Consider the following 19561-nt stretch of genomic DNA (forward strand, 5'->3'; position numbering starts at 1 on the left):
TATTGTCTTGTTAACCTGGTGGACGCGTTTTTGATCCCTGCATTGGCTGAGAAAGTTCATTGGGTGCAGGAAAGAGGGCCCGGCAATGGACAACTTATAGTCGTTTGAATGGGATGAAAAACAGAGGTCCCGCGTACACATTTGTGTGCACGTAAAAGATACCTTGACAGTTGGAATTCGATATAAGAGTAGGCTGCAGTGCCGCTGTCCGGGCAAAATTTCCCTCATAGCACACTGTATGGCGTATGCTCGTCTTCATTAGCCCAGTCGAGGCAGAACAGTAGGATGTTGACCCCCATTTCATGAAAACAGAATTGTAACTGGATTCACAACTGTTAAATGAGGGAGAGTGGGCCCTAGGATTCACCACTGTTCCCCTCCAGCAAGAACATGGACCTTTCACCCCATAGTATGGGGACCAAACACTACAGTAATGTAATGGATTCGATCAGCAAGATCGAGGGGTATTGAAATATTTTGATTTAGATATCTTCTATGATGTGGCAGTTATAATTCAATAGAGAATAGGTGAAAATTTGAGTTCTATAATAAACTCATATTTTTGGGCACTTCATGAACTTTGGGCAGTCATTTAGCATTCTTTGGTAAACACTGCTTTTAAGTCTGGGGGCTGTGAAACTAATGGGTTGACTACAACTTTGATAAAATGGGTGGGAATAGGATTTCAACATAAGAGGACCAAAATGACTCTGTGTGCCGAGTGAATTGAATTAAAGGTGAAGGTCATCTTAGAATGTTTTTAGAAAAAGTTTTTGGCATTCCTGGTAGTCCTGTAATTAATTATCCAGGTCTGATATGACATGGCTTGAAACTATGCTATAAAGCTCAACAAACATAAGGAATATCCAACAGATATACAAGATGAAAGGTATAATTTGTCTACTTGAAATTTTTAACTGCATTCATTCTTGCATTCTGAACACAGATATATGTGATCTAAATTCTAGAACTATATATAGTCACCACAGGCCAAGGCTCTCACTTCAAAATTTTGGCAGCTTGATAGTTTTAGTCATCTTAAATTAAAGTTCTAACATTCAGATTTGAACAACCACAAACATATTTTTGTTGCTTTGAAGAAATACAATCTGTTAATGTAGATTGCGCCATTAATGTGACTAGACTACCCATATCGAATATATTTGATTTTCTAGCATGCATTAAAATTGATTGACAGGTTGTTGTCTAAGCCAAACATTTTGAATGCCAGGAGGACGATGCCTCCTGAACCCACAACAGGGCTTTGTAAGCAGCCCCTATATATGTCCCCAGATGCCTGTATCACGTCCAACAATTTGCAACTACCCAGTCAATATCTTGTTTCGAAATCTGTACCCCTTTCAACACAAGGAGTAGGGTCGCCTGTCCAACCTCGTGGGTTTCAGGGTCCTCCGGTTTCCTCCCACTGCTAAAGATCCCTATGCGCAAGCAAATTATTGAAATAAAATTGAACCATGTGTTAGTCCCGAAATGACCTAGTTTGTGTCATGTGGACGTTAAACCCCATTTCTCTCTCTCTCTCTCACCCCTTCCAACAAGCTCGCTTGCTGCTCAATGTTTAATATGTATTTCAGATGTTTGTCTATAAAGGTGTGATTCTATATAATGGTAGGCGGACTAATTTACTGATGAATCCTTATGCTAATCAGTTCTAGTAGCAGAATCACTAACCTTCTTTAAACCAAATGAAGATTAAAAAGCTAGAGATACATTATGTTAATCGTGATCAAGTATTTTATGCGGGACAGAATATAGAAGGGTATATTCTTCTGGTATTAAAAAAGACCACTCCCATCAATCGTAAGTAGCTTACTTTCTTTAGTATGGTAGCTCATGTTTGATCGTGGTGTGGTGTTGGCTCTCTTAACGTGGGTCGTGGAGGTCTCATGTTCGATCCTGCTGTTGGCCTAGAAAGTTCATCGTCATTTTCCGGTGTGCTTCCCTTTGTCAGTGGTATGGGACAGAGGGCCTGGCAAGGGACAATATATAGCCTTGACAGTTGGAATTTGATATAAGAGTAGGCGGTATTGCCGTTGTCTGGGCAAAATTTCCATCATAGCACACTATATGGTGTATACCCGTCTTCATTAGCCCAGTTGGGGCAGAACAGTAGGACGTTAATAAACCCCATTTCATTGCAATTCATTTCTTTAGTATGTGCAAGGGGGGGGGAGGGAGAGGATGGCCGAATGGTTAGCATGTGTCCGCTGTTACCTGTATCATAAGGTCTGTCATTGAGTCAACTGATGTGGTTTTGAATCCCCGGTTGTACGTGACAAGGAGTAGGGTCGCCAGTCCAACCTCGTGGGTTTACTCTGGGTCCTCTGGTTTCCTCCCACTGCTAAAGACCCCTACGCGCAAGCGAATTATTGATATAAAATTAAACCATATGTTAGTCCTGAAATGACCTAGTTTGTGTCGAGTGGAGGTTAAACCCCTATCTCTCTCTCTCAGTCCAAAAATGACCTAGTTTGTGTTGAGTATGCTGGTTCAGTGAATTAACCTACATCTTTTGTATAATTTATAATAGAACATACTGAATGCCATAAGGAGGTTTCAGTGTATACAAGTGTTTCTGGATCAGGAACTGATCTTCAAGTGCTACTCATCTTGTTCTTGTTCTTGTGGGCGACACTCTTTGAAAAATGCCTAAGGCGCCACTAATTCAAGTACGATCAACATGAAACTTGGCATGCTTGTTCTTTGGACTAATGCACATCCAATGACGTCATGCTCTGTTCCTGATCCATTTGGTTATGGTGTATGTTGACATTTGTTTTGGTTTTTTTTTTCTCACAGGTATTTGCTTGCATATAGGAGGACGTGGAAATTTTCTACAATTCACAAAAAAAATAAATAACCGTCAAGAGACATATTTAGCAGAAGTAAATTATCTGAGTATAAATCTTGAGTTAATACAACCAGGTATGAAATTTGTGAAGTTCAACTTTGATTCCATTCATTCGGAATTATGGGCACCTGTGTATAAATTTGTAGTCTGGAAATATGGGTACGGGACAACTTATCCCCTGACAACTCATCCCCTAGGACTATTCATCCCCGGATAATTCGTCCCCAGACAATTTGTCCCCAGATAATTAGTCCCCTAGGACTATTCGTCCCTTAGGACTATTCGTCCCATAGGTCTATTTGTCCCCGGGGGCAATTCGTCCCTGGACAATTCGTCCCCTAGGTCTATTCATCCCCTTATTATGATCAACAGCTAATTCTAAAGAAATTAAAGAAGTTGAAACTAACTGATGTCTGGTCTACATTGTTTTATCATACATAATAATGCATATTGATTATAATTCAAGGGATATAGTGAAGGGATAAATAGATTCTCTAACTCACAAAAGGTGTCACTGATCATAGCTGATTACTACATTAGCCAGAAAAAACTTAAGGAACCGTTACGTTGAGGCCTAGATTTAATATTAAATCTAAAATGATGTAAAACTAGCATCAAAACTGAGATTTGGGATAAAAAGTAAAGATTAATTCAGTTTTTGATAATGGAACTACCATTATTGTTGTTCAGGGACAAACTGTCGTAGGGGACGAATTGTCTTATGGAACTAATAGTCAAACTTTTGTAGAATTCGCGTCCAACAGGAATATGAAAACAATGGATTGAGGAATCAAAAGTCATCATTATCTGACCAGCTTGTAACCGATTACTATATATATATATATATAGCCTATCGGATTTAGAAGAATGGTTGGCACAACAGTGTTTTAGGGGCATTATTCTCACGAGTGAGGCCACATCATTACTTTAGACACGGATTTTTAGATCAGGAACTAGACCCCTAATATTACTCATCTTGTTCTTCTTCTTCTTCTTCTCCTTGGGGACGATGCTCTTCATAAAGGGGGGTTGGATGGCCAAATGGTTAGCACATGCGTGGTGTATCATATGGTCTGTCATTGAGTCAACTGGCGTGGTTTCGAATCCCAGGTTGTACGTGACAAGGAGTAGGGTCGTCTGTCCAACCTCGTGGGTTTTCTCCGGGTCCTCTGGTTTCCTCCCACTGCTAAAGACCCATACGCGCAAGCGAATTATTGAAATAAAATTAAACCATATGTTAGTCCTGAAATGACCTAGTTTGTGTCGAGTGGATGTTAAACCCCATTTCTCTCTCTCTCTCTCTCTCTCTCTCTATCGCTCTTCATAAAAATCCCCAAGGTTCTGCCAATTTAAGTACGATTTACGTGAAACTCTGGCCTCTGCATACTTGTTCCTTGGACAATTTCACATCGATTGACGGACTTCTATTTATTTTATATGGCGGCAATATTCCAAGGTGGCTGCGATAATGTCATATTCGGTTCCTGGTCGATAGCATGTTTGTACTTGTTTGTATAATTATGGATGAAAATTATAAATGATAAATGTTTGTGTATGAAGATAAATATTTAAATACAGACCTCTTTTTCGTCAGGTCAAATACTAAGCAAAGGTGAAGTTCGACTTCCATTCTCAGCATTACTACCCAGTTCTATACCATCTTCGTTTGAAGGTTCAGATGGCTGTATTCGATACTATTGTCAGGTCACAGTTTCAACACCTGAAGATTCAGATGCGACAGAGGGAAGAAATTTTACAGTTATTCACAATGTTGACTTGAACAGTATACCTAACGCAAAGGTAGTAACATGTTTTAATTGTGTTTCATGGCAATGACCCGAGAGCTGTTTCAGAAAGAACAAATTGGTAATGGACGTAAATCTGGAGAGAGAGAGAAAGAGAGAGAGAGAGAGAGAGGGGGGAGGGAGGGAGGTTCGATTTGCGGAAAAGTTCCCTGGGATTTTCCAACATGGGTCCAACATGTCAGAAGTACAGAGTGGAGGGTCTGGAAAGTCGGTTGAAGGGGTTGCTCTGTACATAAAAAAAAACTGATAGTTTAAATTTGATGAATAATTCACTATGGTCAATTATTTTTCTTAATTACAGGTACCTATTGTAGCCAAACAGACAGATATTATTCCAGGAATATGTTGTACTTCACCAGGTTTATATAAAGTTAATTTCCAACTCGAGAAAACAGGTTTTGTACCTGGTGAACAGATTAAATTTCAATTGGATGTTGATAATAGAACTTCTCTTAGAAGTGAATGGGTAACTCTTACTCTTCGACAGGTAGGTGTTTTGTTGCAACCTCGTTTCTGCTTCCAAACTGTATTAGTTAGAACTTATTATCCATGAATAATGGAAAGGAGAAAATAAAACTGGGATTTTGTGTTTTTACCAATTTTAAGGTGACTTTTGATAAACACGAACATTTCTATTTTGTGTTTTTACCAATTTCAACCCATTAAGTGTAAATAATTTAATTAAATCAACTTGTCCATAATATCATATTAATGTATTGGACGTTAAATCTTTAAAAAACAACAACAACAAGCTCTTATATTTGTTGGGATGAGTTGTTTTATATCACGACCCATGTTTTAAAGTTGGTATGAGCTGTCTTCTAACTTGGGATGAGTTGTCTTATATTGGGATGAATTGTCTTTGGATAAGTTGTCTTTCGGATGAGTTGTCTGTATACCCTTAGTGTTTGCCAAAACTAAAGAATGATTTCATCCATGTCAAACTTTTTTTCTTTCAGATAATTAAATACAAATGTTTTTTGAATGGAAGAGTAACGGTCGCAGAAAACACTCTGACACAAACTAAAACAAATAATATCGAACTGTACAATAAACAAATCATAATACCTTCAAGACAGAAAAAACATTTAGAGGCATCTGCCCGTCTGCCTTCACTACCTCCGTCTAAACTACCAGGATGTGATATTATAGATATCAGTTATAATATTGTGGTTAGTAGAAATAAAAGTATACAAGACGCTTGATCAATGGGAAGGGGCAGTTGGATGGTCGAATGGTTAGCGTGTGCGTGTTGTATAGTAAGGTCTGTCATTGAGTCAACTGGCATGGTTTCGATTCCCCGGTTGTACGTCACAAGAAGTTGGTTCACCTGTTCAACCTTGTGGGTTTTCTCTGGGTCCTCCTGTTTCTTCCCACAGCTAAAGACCCCTTTGCGCAAGCAAATTGGTGAATATGGCACTCACTCACTAAACAGGAAGTTATCTGAGGAAGTTATCTGAGGAAGTTCCATCTTGATTTCTCATAGTCAGTAGTGCAGGACAGACGGCAGGCTTGGCAGTATAATGTTAATAGAACCCGTAATGGGAATTGAATAAGATTTCCTATACATAGCTTGCAAGATATCAAGTTATCTGAGGAAGTTCCATCTTGATTTCTCATAGTCAGTAGTGCAGGACAGACGGCAGGCTTGGCAGTATAATGTTAATAGAACCCGTAATGGGAATTGAATAAGATTTCCTATACATAGCTTGCAAGATATCATGTTTTTAGCAACAAATATATTCTTCTCATCAGTATGAATATATTTTTCAATCGATGGTTATGTATTTAAACTCTCGACTGTTCATGCTTCATATTTCCTAATAAACTATTTCTTATATTCTTTGAATGGCATTTAGTAATTGGAACATAATCAAAAAACACTTTTATTGCAATGAAATGAAATGGGGTTTAACGTCCTGCTCTGAACTGGGCTTATGAAGGCGGGCATACGCCATACAGTATGCTACAAGGGAAATTTTGCCCAGACAGCGGCACTACAGCCTACTCTTATATCGAATTCCAACTGTCAAGGGATCTTTTACGTGCACTTCAATGTGTACATCGGTTTTTCGTCACATCTGAACGACAACACAACTGTCCTTGTCAGGCCCTCCATCCTGCATCACTGACAAGGGGAAACTACGCCGGAAAATCTGGATGAACTTTCTCGGCCAATGCAGGCATCGAACACCTGACCTCCAGGCTAGCAAGCCAGCGTCTAACCCACTTTGCCACCGTGATCCTCCACTTTTATGGAATAACAATTACTATGGTTTATTTCACTACAACGTTTCAACAAGATTTCACATGTGGTTATTAAGCATATACTTGATAACGACTGGTGAAATCTTGTTGAAATGTTGCAGTGAAATAAACCATAGTAATTGTTATTCCATAAAAGTGTGTTATTTGAAATTATCTCTTACTTCAGTTAAAAATAAGTATTCAGATTGAAGAGATGAATATAGAAAGACAGATTTTGATTGGAACAATACCAGTTAGAGATGATGCCTGCTCATCAACATCACAACATACATTAAGACCAGATACAGGTCAGTATATGTAGATTACAGATAGACAAGACAGATTCTCAAGTATTTTGGGGAGTTGAAATGGCCTAGTGGTCTAGGGTGTCACGCTTCAACCTATAGCTGACCAGTCATCTCTGGCTGGCAGCTGTGGTATCGATCCCTGGTGGGTTAACTGCAGGTACTCTGGTTTCCTCCCATAGGAAAGAGACCTGCATATGCGCTGAATAGACTTAAATAAAACAACTTGTCTACATATCCCACGTGCAAGCAGACGTTAAGCTCTTCGAACAACAACCTGGAATATTTTGCACTGGCTAGCAGCAAAGTGCATAGATGTTAGGTTTTATTTATGAATACAAAATTTTCAAGCACATTCTCTCTTTGGTAATCAGAGCTTCTTCTCCCTTCATTAATAAAGCCATATCTTCATGTGTTTTTCAGCTCCTCCTAGCTATGAAGAATGTGTCACTAAAGCCTTTCGTAAAGGTATGAAAGCCAAACAATCAACATGGAGACCAAGTTATCCATACTATGGCGGTGAAAGTACAGTTGCTACTTTACCTGGTGGTAACTGGGTATGAAGGCAATGCTGAGACAAGATCGGGATTCATTATTACCCTAATCATCACTCTCGTTCTCTTCTTCTCTTCCAGTGGACCTTATAAAAGATCAGGACTCATTATTACCACTTGTATTCTCTTCTTGTGGAGCTGTTACAAGATCGGGACTCATTATTACAATGTGGTGCTACCAAGGGATAATGTCCACTCGACACAAACTAGGTCATTTCGGGACTAACATATGGTTCAATTTAATTTCAATAATTTGCTTGCAGTGAGGGGAAACCGGAGAACCTAGATAATCGACCCTACTCCTTGCCACCGTGGCAATACCACATACAAGTGGGGAATCGAAGCCATGCCACTTGACTCCATGACAGACCTTATCATACAATGCGCACGCATTAACTATTTGGACGATGCTGGCTGGAAACCACAGGGTTATTCTAGACATAATTAAATATACTTTAATTCAGATGTTTTAAAACATAAATAACATCTGCTATATGTACATTGTTTTATATTATTAAAACAAGGCCTGATTTTACAAGTGATTTTAATAAATAATGCTTACTTTTACTAACAATTTTAGTAATCTATTTATGACATAATTGTTTTATAAGTATATACATGTACTTATTTGATAAATAAATGTTGTGTTAGTATTATTTTTTAAGGTAAATTGTATTGTTTGTCACTTCATTGAATGGCCCAAAGCAAAGCAAAAACCACTGCACTCTCAAACTTGTCATTAAACTACGGAAATTGATCACATAACTACAGTGTTGAACAGACCTTCAATTTGATTCTTATCCTTTCCTTTCCCTGATATATTGCTCTATTTATTATCATCCATTATAAATTTATACTTTGTTTATCCCTTATTTTATAACATGCTTAATTTTATGTTCATTCATCCATCAATACCACTTTTTGATAAATCAGACTCCAGGAAAGTTACATATTGTGTTACTACTGAATTTCCTGTGTCCACCATAAGGATAGGTTAGGAATGGAGTCTCGTCTCGACATTTTCCACAAATACTTTGGTCATTTTGAGACTAACATAGTTTGTTTTTTTTTGTAATGGAAGGAGAATTTACCTAGACTGTGGCATTTCCACCTATTCTTCATTGAATTCTAACTGTCAGTGGTTATTTAATGTGCTATCCAGGGTGAACATTGGTAGACCTTCGTTTTTTATCCCATCCGAACAACTTGGCAACACATTCCTTGTCAGCACTGTCGGTGCTAGGCTTGACAAGTGGGAACAGGGTTTCCACCATTAGCCATGTGCTATCCATGGTGAACACTGGTAGATCCCTGTTTTCCATCCCATCCAAACGACTGGCTGGCAACACATTCCTTGGCACTACCCCTGACAAGTGGCTATGGTCCGCCATTACCCACGCTTTTTTTTCGCTGATTTTGATGGTTGTTCATAGGCCTTGATAATATTAAAATAATATGGCAGCTTGAAATCACGAGGAGAAACAAAATAAGGTTTATTTTTGATTTCAACATTTCCTATCTTCATCCTCATCAAACCTTTTGTGCAGTCTTTGGAAGTAAATTCTATTTTTTTAGTTGTTGGTAGAATCGCTATGAATTGATCACTGTCAGGTTTATAGTAAATCCTTAATATAGTACGTCTGACTATCATATTTACTAGTACTAACATACACACACAGAATATAGACCCCAATATATGTTGTAATATTTCATTTTGCAGCAATGTATCGAAACTCTCAAAGTTAGTCACAATAAAATACACATCAGCTATAATTATTGGTAATGTTCCAAGAATAAGAAAATATTGACCGAAGTGTGGGTTTCTCTTTAAGACACTTTCCATTATTAGTACGTAACTTCTGTCCACTTTATCTACTGAATACTTTGGTATAAATTTCTTGGGAACTTTCGTTGCAAATCTTCGAAGCGGTAGCACGTGCTTTGATGTCTTCAATATCCCGGACTCGTAAATCTACAAAATGTAAAAAAGATATGATCAGGTTTACTAGACGAACGGTTAATATCATGACTGTAAACTGTAATAAAAAACTATCATTTTTCTTTCCTTGCAACCATTCCTGTGATTCGATCTGTCAATCTAGACATGAACATTTTCACACATGCTGTGACTATAACACACCAGTCAGTTAAAGTTTTGGGAGGTATATGTAAGAATCTACCTTTTCCCAAGTAGAGATCCCGATAAAAAAAATTGCTATTGCATATTTTTTTATTTGTCAGTAATGAAAACATTTACAACACATAAAAATCTTATTATGAGTAACAACCCATTAAGTAATTATCAGGAATCATTAGAATTTATTTTGATTGTTCGTCTCATGACCCTAAACACTGTATAAATTTACATGTATATTAGCTTTAGCCTTTAGGGCGTCCACAAGATTTTTCAAAGAGATCAAGGGCCATAACTCTGGCAGTAATATCGTTGAAAGTCAATAGGCATCTTCGTCTCATGACATAAAACACTGTGTATAAATTTAAAGTCAATCGGATATTAACTTTAGCCTCTAGAGCATCTGCAAGACATTTCAAAGTGATCAAGGGCCATAACTCTGACAGTAATTATCGGACTTCGTCTCATGACCTTAAACACTGTGTATAAATTTAAATTCAATTGGATATTAACTTCTGCCTCCAATTGTGGACGCCGGACGGACAGGGATAACTACAATACACAACCACATTTCAATGTGGGCGTATAAAAAGGGTAAGCATACCATGTGTTGTGTATGACATATGTCATCAGTAATTATAGTATTAGCTAATTCGAATGATGGTTTTGGTTTGGACTTAGATTTCAGAAGCCAATGCAACTTGATGGAAGGCAACAATTATGGCAGCCCAAACTACAGTCGTGTAGTTATTTATCCCAACTTACAGTAACATGCAGTACCATCAATCTTTTCATAATATAATTTTCTGTTTCTACCTTCATTAAAACAGGATATTTAGCTAGTGTAGAATGTTCAATTCTTGAAAGAAATCTGTGATAAGGCACTGCCCTACTTATTTTCATTGCAGCTAACATATTTAATCTTGTTATATCGACAATGCCATCTTATAAATCCTGAAAAATATAAAATGAAATGGGGGTTAACTTCTGACTGAGCGAATGAAGACAGGCATATTCCATACAGGGGTGCTATATGGAAAATTTTGCCCGGGCAGTGGCGCTACGGCCTACGGTCATATAAAAAAGTAACATTATTGTGTCGAAATTCCCACTCAAAATGCGATTTCCATGCAAGTGTGGAAATTTTAGCCAAGGGACATAACTCGTGTATTGCATTTCATGGGACATTTTAAAAACAAAAATTTGAAAATTGTTACGATTTTAAATCAAAATGCTGCATTGCATAAAGAACAGTAAATATAAATATACATTATTATTATATTATACATAATTATTATTGGGGAACCAGCGCCTTACGCACTTAATAAGAGCCGAAAATATCATCATTCATAAAATTTCATTGGAAGCAATTTGCCAGTTGTAGGGTGACCCATGTACTCTACAGAAATACAGTCCACCGCTGATAGTTCGAGACTACCACTGAAGCGTGCACATTCGCCGTGCCGAGACCAACTTTCTGACAGTATGATACTATAAATAGCCATGGCACGTGATATTCTCTACAAATCTATCAACTATTACAGCCGTAAAAAAATTATTGTTGACGATTTTGAATAGCAGTGAAATTAAGCTTCTTGGTTATTACAGCAGATTTAGAAATTACATGCGTTTCATTTTTTAAATCGCTTTATCATTAACTGTCCCGTTAAGAGCGGCATCTTTTGGTTTAGTACAAATAATATCTCTGAATCACTCGGGTTAGACAGGAACATGATACTACCAGTAGTTTCATTTTACTTTTACAAGGTTCTTAAAACGATTGTTGAGCTACCTAACGTGCTTTTTTCTAAATCCAATTTCTTGTTCTAGCTTTCTGTTATGTTTCGTAAAAAAGTAGTCTTGATTATCTCGACCTGTCAATCAGACGTAGAATGGTCGATAGGCTGGTTAAGCGAGACTAATTTCAAAACAAGGGCACGTAACCTATCTTTTACTTAAAAGTGTCTGGATGTTATGGACGACACTTGGAACCAGTTTTCAGTCTATTATTTATAGATGATTAATGGTCATCATACTAATCATAGCTTATTAAGCAAAACATGATCGTTTATTTAGTAGTGACTATAATTGTGTGAAACTGATTTGAGGCTTGGCATATATATAAATATTGTGGCGTAATTGTCGAGATATATGGAGATATATGGAGATATTTATTTATGGTGGGTCACCCTACCAGTTGGCAAGGTCAAACTGCCGAATTACTTCAATTACTTTTAGGCTAGTAACGTTATGATTATCGGCTCTGCTCTCTTAGTCTCTATCAATCATAGCCGATGAATCCGTTACTAAATTAACTACCGAAGAATGTGAGTTCGTGTTGACTCTGTCCTCAGTAACTCTACTCTGACATCGTTAGGTCAATGACTGAACAGTTGACACAGTTTAAAAGTCATATTACGATACCATTAATAAAAAAAGAAATGTCATCTAAAATGTTCTAACTTACATTTTACATGTGAGCCGATATAACGGAAGTTGATATGTATGCCTACGCCACCTAGAGGTGACAACCTGTACTAATCTAATGCGGAAACGAGAAGAATGAGAGAAAGGAGGTGAAATGTCAGTCTAATTGACTGGATATCTTGATTAAATACGTCTGGTTAGCTGATATTTAAACAATAAGACATATGGAGGTGCGAAATGTAGCCCTCTAAGTTTTCAAATGTGAACTTTGTAGGGCTCTTAGCTCCAGAAAAGTTAAAGTTTTCATGACAAGTCGAAGTAACATGGCTCAACCAGGAAGAGATCGCGTTCTGCCAACTACTGCCAGAACATCTCGCAGTGAAAACATTAAAAAGGTTGCTATAACTATGAAAGGAGTACAAGCTCAACTTTTAGAATTAGATCAGGTAGGCCTAATTTAATGATGTACTTAATTTTCACATTAAACATACAAATTAAACAGGACCAGCCCTAAAAATGGCTGTAGTAGGCTAGTAGTATGCAGTAGACCTATATCATGAGTCAGTCATCAGTCTATTTTAATTTCCACTTTGAATTGTCTTTCATTTATTTCAGAATCGACCACTGGCTGCTATAATCCAAGATGTTTGTCATGCGTAAGTGACTCTTCAATTGAAATATTTTGCCGTTTTTATGTTCATGTAGGCCTATGTATTAATATTATAAAGTCAAAGTCTCTTGTATTCATAATTCATGAATTGTAACAAATACATGTAAATTTTGTCCACATCTACAGTAACTGCATAATGTGAATTACTGCTTGGTTTCTTACCGATAAAGAGCACAGCTCACCATCAACTACTGTAAATTGTATCTTCATAGTTCATGTAGGGCTATTTGCTTAATCAGTGTAGCTGTCTGCATTTTTGATACCATAAATTTGGACATTTGAATAAAAGAACAGGTTTACATGAGCCCAGGCTCAAGCGCTGAAATAAGCGTCCGGACACGGACAATGTCCGGGCGAATTGACCCCTTTTGACAGGCCAAATTGCCTTTCGTCCGGACATAATTGTCCGACCGTGTTTTTGTAATAAAACATTATGTCAAAAATATTTGAGTCGATCGCTATTTATTATTAGACTCGAAAGTCCAGAACCAAAAATATCAATGACCCGAGTCATAGTGAAAATGTTACTATTTATATCTCGGCCGCGTGCAGATAAAATCTTCAATAATTTTTAGAATCGACTCTTTTACGCTGGTTATATCAACGACCCGAGTCATAGTAAAAATATTACTATTTATACATGTATCTCTCTCGGCCACGTGAAGAAAAAATAATGAATAATATTGAGAATCGGCTCTTTTACACTGGTTATTCGAGTCTCGTAGCTAGCTTTGCGTTACTTTCGTATATGATTAGCTCTAAATCACACCTAACATGACATGTAATTATATAAATTATTAGTTATAAAAGTAATAATATTTTAAAATTAGTTTACAAGAAAATGTCCAAGTTGACTATGGATGTAATTAGGGACAGATTTTTTATACGAAAATATCTCACTTTGTTGGACACTTCCAATGTGAATGTAAATAGAAGAGCCGTGAAAACATGTCGAATAAAATAACTTCTTACTTTTCCCAACCCTCGGACACGGATATCCCGGCTAGTGGGACCGTTCCAGAAAATTCAAAGACTGGTACTGTGTCTTAATCTTATGTCTCTCATAAAGACACTTCTAAACGGGGGGCGTCGCCGTCACCAGTTGGAAAATTACAAAAACGAGCCGTAGAACTAGAAAAGTGGATCAAAAATGACTTGGCAGATTCTGAACCATTTACGACAACTCAAGATGTCTATTCTTTAGTTAAATTTGAATCTTAATCAGAGTTTTTAGGATTTAGTCCCCAGCCCAACCAAAGAGATTAATGACATTATTATATGAACTATAAAGTTGTATTCCATATACATATAAAAACTTAAAACTCCAGGTTGTATGTGAGTCATCAATTTATTTTATTAATAAATGTATGTATAATAATATATATAAACATAGTAAATTTCAACAGTTTTTTGGTTTAATATACTTTATAAAGTATTTGTCAGGCTGAAAATCTGAAATGTCCGGCCGAAAATCAGTTCAGGCTTGCCCAGGCTACTGTATTTGATAAGAAGTAGAAAGTTCATAATTTTTTTTTTGTCCATTTTTTTTAGTTGGAATCTTGGAGATCCAGACACATATGCACTTCAGTTTAGTGAACCAAACAGACAGAAATATATTACAGAAAGGGTATGTACACAGAATGATCTGTAGTTCAGATTTTTAATATTTATGTTTCTTGCCACAAGTGTGATAACATACTACGGCTGTTGGGACTAGACTTGACAGTCTGCCCCTTAGATGGGACAAATGGGCACTGTTTCATAAGGTCTGTCATTGGGTCAGCTGGTGTGGTTTCGATTCCCCAGTTGTACTTGACAAGGAGTAGGGTCGCCTGTCCAACCTCGTGAGTTTTCTCTGGGTTCTCCGGTTTCCTCCCACCGCTAAAGACCCCTACACGCAAGCGAATTATTGAAATAAAATTGAACCATATGTTAGTCCCGAAATGACCTAGTTTGTGTCAAGTGGGCGTTAAACCCTATTTCTCTCTCTCTCTATTTCTCTCTCTCTCTCATATAGGATATCACCTGACTTAAACAGATAATTTCATATTTTCTAAGAAAGTGAAAACATAATTATTTCTATATTGTTTGCTCAATAGGTTGTCAACTCACTATTATACGATCATAGGTATTTTTCTCCCTCTTAAAAGTCCTTTAACCCCTGAAATAATAACACAATTACCTCCCTTGTTTTTCTATTCCCCCCCATGGAATAGCTATCTTCAAACGTTTGAATTTAAAGTTGAAAATGATATTTTTGCGAATTTCTCAACTGGCAATAGTGAATTATAGGATTAATAGGATTATTCTTTAACAAGGTAGAACTGTTTATAGGAACCATCTATTTTAAGGCTTTATTTTAATAAGTTTTAAAAATATAACTTAAAAATATGAAATTGCAGCTTAAACATATACGGAAACGTGGCTGAGATCAACGTGGCACACTATAAGCCAGCACACTATAAGATATTTACATTGTCAGTGGAAGCGGGCGTTAAATAAAGCTATCTCACACACCACAAGATACTGAGGCAATCAACATGGTAAACTATAAGAAATTTACTAGATAATCGTGTCTGCAATAAAATCATGTGATTGGTATGGCTAATCCGAGCCTTTGACAAATAACATAAATTGACAGTATAGTCTATATTTAGCAATTAGGTTACTGTCGGAGAGCGACCCATTTCTTTCGCCAAAACAAGGAAAATTTTTCTTTCTCTAAAGTATGTAAATATGAATGTGCCAGAAAATAACTGATCGATTCAAAGAACAATGGAGACATACTTTCCAATGATGTATAACACAATAACTGGAATTTCGTATTAAGACCCGTATTTTGACATTTTAAACCCTCGCCACCACCCCCACACCCTCATTAAAAATTTTAGTGCAGGCTAATTAACTTTAATCTATTTTTTAAAAAATATGTAATCATTGTGCCCAACAAATAATGAATATACATGTAAGCTACTTAAAGAGAGGAAAGAGTATACATGAACGTGCTTTTTACTGATATGTAACATGATATCGTGAATATCGCATTATGACCCGTATTTTGACATTGCATACCCTCACCCTCTCCAGAATCATGATAATATAGTTTGGTACCATCCAAATTTGATCGTTTTTTCAAGATAAGTAAATTTCTTACAGTGTACCAGGTTGATTCCCCCTTATCGTGTGCTGGCTTATAGTGTGCCAGGTTGATCTCGGCCTCGTTTCCGTATATGTTAATAAGTCACATGATATCCTAAATTTGCATATCATATATAGTTAATGCTCTGCGTAAGATGCTATGTAGAAAGCGTGAAGGTCAAATGAGATGCAACAGAACGCAAATGTAAAATGTACTGAGGGAAATGTAAAATGTAGACACACCAAAAAACAGCCTTTTTCCAATCAAACATTTGTCATTTGACGTTTTACATTTAACTTTGGCCTTAGAGGTATTTTCACTTCATCATTACCGGTTTTAGGGCTTTGTACATTGTACTTTTTACATAATAATCAATGGAAAAGACATTTTAGCAGAGCATTTAATATTGGCAGCGATATCCTTCCATAATATATAATATACAATGTTATAATTAACAGAATACAAACAAGTGGTTGCCATGCAAGATACAAGTTGTCAGGTTCAACTAAAACAATTATTTCCACACCTGTGTTTGTATCATCATTACTTTTAAAAGATTTTGTTTTTAATTTTTCAGAGTCGTTCTGAAATACAAAATGGAAATGTATTACAGCTCAAGGAATCCCCGGTAACTATGACTTCATTACAAACACAATCTGATTTAAACACAGATCCTGTTTCGTTTCTTATAGTTGATGCCATCATATTTAGAATGGTTCATCCATATTTTGATTAAATTTAAAAATGGTGAAGCGAGGCTAAGCTTTGAACAACCATTGCGGTGGTTGCAATTAATGCACGCATCTGGTCAAACCCTCAAAAGCTAATATCTTTGCTCGTAATGGAGCAATTTGAGTGAAATTTTAAATAAATTCATTGTGCATTATTTATATTCGAACTACATGTATTATAGTAAGAATGGCCAGCTCTTTATCTAAATCTTACATAATGTATCTTTAACTTTTAACTAACATTCAAAATTTAAATCTAGAAAATTCCATCAAATAGAAATCTTCTACCGACCTTATTTGAAAGAGAATAAATTTAATGAAGGTATCAGAAACATAAGTGAAATGAAATGGAGTTTAACGTCCTACTGTTCTGCTCCTAACCTGGGCTAATGAAGACGGGCATACGCCATACAGTGTGCTATGAGGGAAATTTTGCTCGGGCAGCGGCACTACGGCCTACTCTTATATCGAATTCCAACTGCCAAGGGATCTTTTACATGCACGCCAATGTGTACACGGGACCTCAGTTTTCCGTCCCATCCGAACGACTAGACAGCTTTCCTTGTCAGCCCCTCCATCCTGCATCACTGACAAGGGAGAACCACGCCGGAAAATCTGGATGAACTTTCTCGGCCAATGCAGGGATCGAACACCCGACCTCCAGCCTAGCGAGCTAGCGTCTTACCCACTTAGCCAAATGATCCCCCAGAAACATAAGAGAAGAAGTATAATTACATAAACACAAAAACATAATGTCAAATTCTCAAAGATGGTGGCTATGTTTTGTCAAACACAAAATGCTCAGGTCGAAATTTTGAATATAAAACATTTTAACACTATCCCATTTTGTATATGTATAATTATTATAACCGTGCTGGTTATAGTAGTTCTATTTAAATCTAGAATATTTCAGATAGAACTTTAATTTTAAAAATGAAAGTCATCAAATTGAATTCTGTATACATGTAAACTCTAAGGACAATAATTATTCTATTTCTTCAAAACATTGTGTGTGTTTGCTATTGAAAGGAGACTATAGCTAAGGGTGAAAAGTTACGTAATTCAAATGACATGTTAATTTATTATAATCCCTTATTGTTTATAAAACTATTATAGATAGAAAGTAACTGACAATATGGCCTGTCTGGTGAACATGCCAATCATATGATTAATCTATTAATTGTTTTATTTACCATTGTTTTATTTCTTATATTGTACATTATTACATCAATGCTTATTTATGTCAACACTTGATCACGACAAGTGGTTAGAAGTGATTCCATATAAATATGTGATTGTACTTGATACTTCAATAATTTGGGTCTATCCAACTTAGTAACATTAGGTACTAGTTGGTTATCCACGGTCCTGTAAGTGTATGTAGATAATTGTTATTATAAGTTTCCAGTATTAAAGATTTGAAGAACCATTCTAGACTCTTTTAATATCTGACCGACCCTTTACGGTCACAATTTTGACCGAGCTTTGTTTTATGGAACTCCTTTCTTAAAAAACACAATTATAATTAAGAGCATAATATTTGAAGAAATAGAATAATTATTGTCCTTAGAGTTTACATGTATACAGAATTCAATTTGATGACTTTCATTTTTAAAATTGAAAGTATTATCTGAAATATTCTAGATTTTAATAGAACTACTATAAACCAGCACGGTTATGTTATGTTGTTACTCATAAAAACAGAAAAAATTAATTGTTAAGGGGAGGCACTACTCAACTATATGCATTTTAAATATAACTCACTTCATATAGTGCTATCAACTATTAAAAGTGAGTTATTTTGAAATGTATATTGGAGAGTAGTGCCTCCCCTTAAAAGGTTAAACCCTTTCAATATCTAATTTTATGGCGTGTAACACTGTCTGTCAGGTAAGTTCTCTTACTGGTCAATTTTATGGTCATTCAGTCAGGACTACCAAACATGAGAGACTTGGTTTCAGATATTTTCGAAAGAGTAAATGTCGTCTGACTACAAAGTTCAAAACTTGTCTGCTCTTATTATTCAACAAATTCTCATTTCAGGCCAAAACAGCTGAAAATTTATATAAGTTAATAGATCAACAGACAGGCTCAGCTGAAGAGAGAATACGAGGGTTAACAGAACTCTCTAAACTTTCTGCTGATGCAACGTTTGCTACAGAATTTATAGCTATAAAAGGATCAAATTTATTAATAAACATAGTTAAATCAGGAAAATAGTAAGTTGTTAGTTTCATAGTTAGTAACTTCTTTCTTTCAATATTAAATCCACAGTGAAAGAAAAACTAATCTTATTCAGATAAGCCAGAGTCACTTGCAGTTTTTTCTCTAAGTGAGTAAGACACAGACTCGCTAGCCTAGAGGTCATGTGTTCAATCCCTGCATTTTTCGAGAAAGTTCATCGTGATTTTCCGACAAGGGTTCTAATGGGACGGAAAACTGAGGTCACGTGTACATTGGCATGCACGTAAAAGATCCCTTGGCAGTTTGAATTTGACATAAGAGTAGGCCATAGTGCTGCTGCCCGGGCAAAATTTCCCTCATAGCACACTGTATATATATGGTGTATGCCCGTCTTCAATTCATTAGCCCAGTCGAAGCAGAACACCCATTTCATTTCATTTTTGTTGTCATCAGGCCGGGAAATAATAATTTTAGCTGTATCTGACAATGTTAA

At 36.4% G+C, this 19561-nt stretch overlaps 2 protein-coding genes and 1 long non-coding RNA gene across 7 annotated transcripts in view; 2 read left to right on the top strand and 1 right to left on the bottom strand.

Annotated features, from left to right (window-relative positions):
* The first annotated feature begins 717 nt into the window (after positions 1–717).
* Positions 718–8439, top strand: LOC126816605 (arrestin domain-containing protein 17). The gene is made up of 8 exons (XM_050543285.2): positions 718–889; positions 1596–1821; positions 2821–2946; positions 4467–4672; positions 4979–5164; positions 5637–5849; positions 7112–7232; positions 7653–8439. The coding sequence occupies exons 2-8, from the start codon at positions 1707–1709 to the stop codon at positions 7790–7792; spliced, it is 1107 nt and encodes a 368-aa protein (XP_050399242.1). The 5' UTR covers positions 718–889; positions 1596–1706; the 3' UTR covers positions 7793–8439.
* Positions 8311–12416, bottom strand: LOC126816606 (uncharacterized). Of its 3 annotated transcripts, none has more exons than XR_007678456.1 (3): positions 12385–12416; positions 10734–10871; positions 8311–9755 (listed from the first exon to the last, which is right to left on the bottom strand). It is a non-coding gene; the product is annotated as an uncharacterized LOC126816606 (long non-coding RNA). The 3 variants fall into 3 exon arrangements; XR_007678455.1 differs by lacking the exon at positions 12385–12416 and adding an exon at positions 12237–12378; XR_007678457.2 differs by lacking the exon at positions 12385–12416 and adding an exon at positions 11710–11802.
* A 2-nt stretch (positions 12417–12418) lies between these two features.
* The window catches only part of LOC126816603 (engulfment and cell motility protein 1), a 39970-nt gene continuing 32827 nt past the window's right edge, over positions 12419–19561 (top strand). Inside the window, exons 1-5 of one of the 3 annotated variants that reach the window (XM_056099486.1) lie at positions 12419–12790; positions 12960–13000; positions 14566–14641; positions 16731–16781; positions 18928–19103. In XM_056099486.1, coding sequence (XP_055955461.1) covers positions 12650–12790; positions 12960–13000; positions 14566–14641; positions 16731–16781; positions 18928–19103 — 485 coding nt within the window. In that variant the 5' untranslated portion in view covers positions 12419–12649. The remainder of the gene's footprint in view (positions 12791–12959; positions 13001–14565; positions 14642–16730; positions 16782–18927; positions 19104–19561) is intronic. The other 2 variants (XM_050543283.2, XM_050543284.2) reach the window with 2 other exon arrangements.

This window comes from Patella vulgata, chromosome 3, assembly GCF_932274485.2.
Source record: "Patella vulgata chromosome 3, xgPatVulg1.2, whole genome shotgun sequence".
NCBI classification, from domain to species: Eukaryota; Metazoa; Mollusca; class Gastropoda; family Patellidae; genus Patella; species Patella vulgata.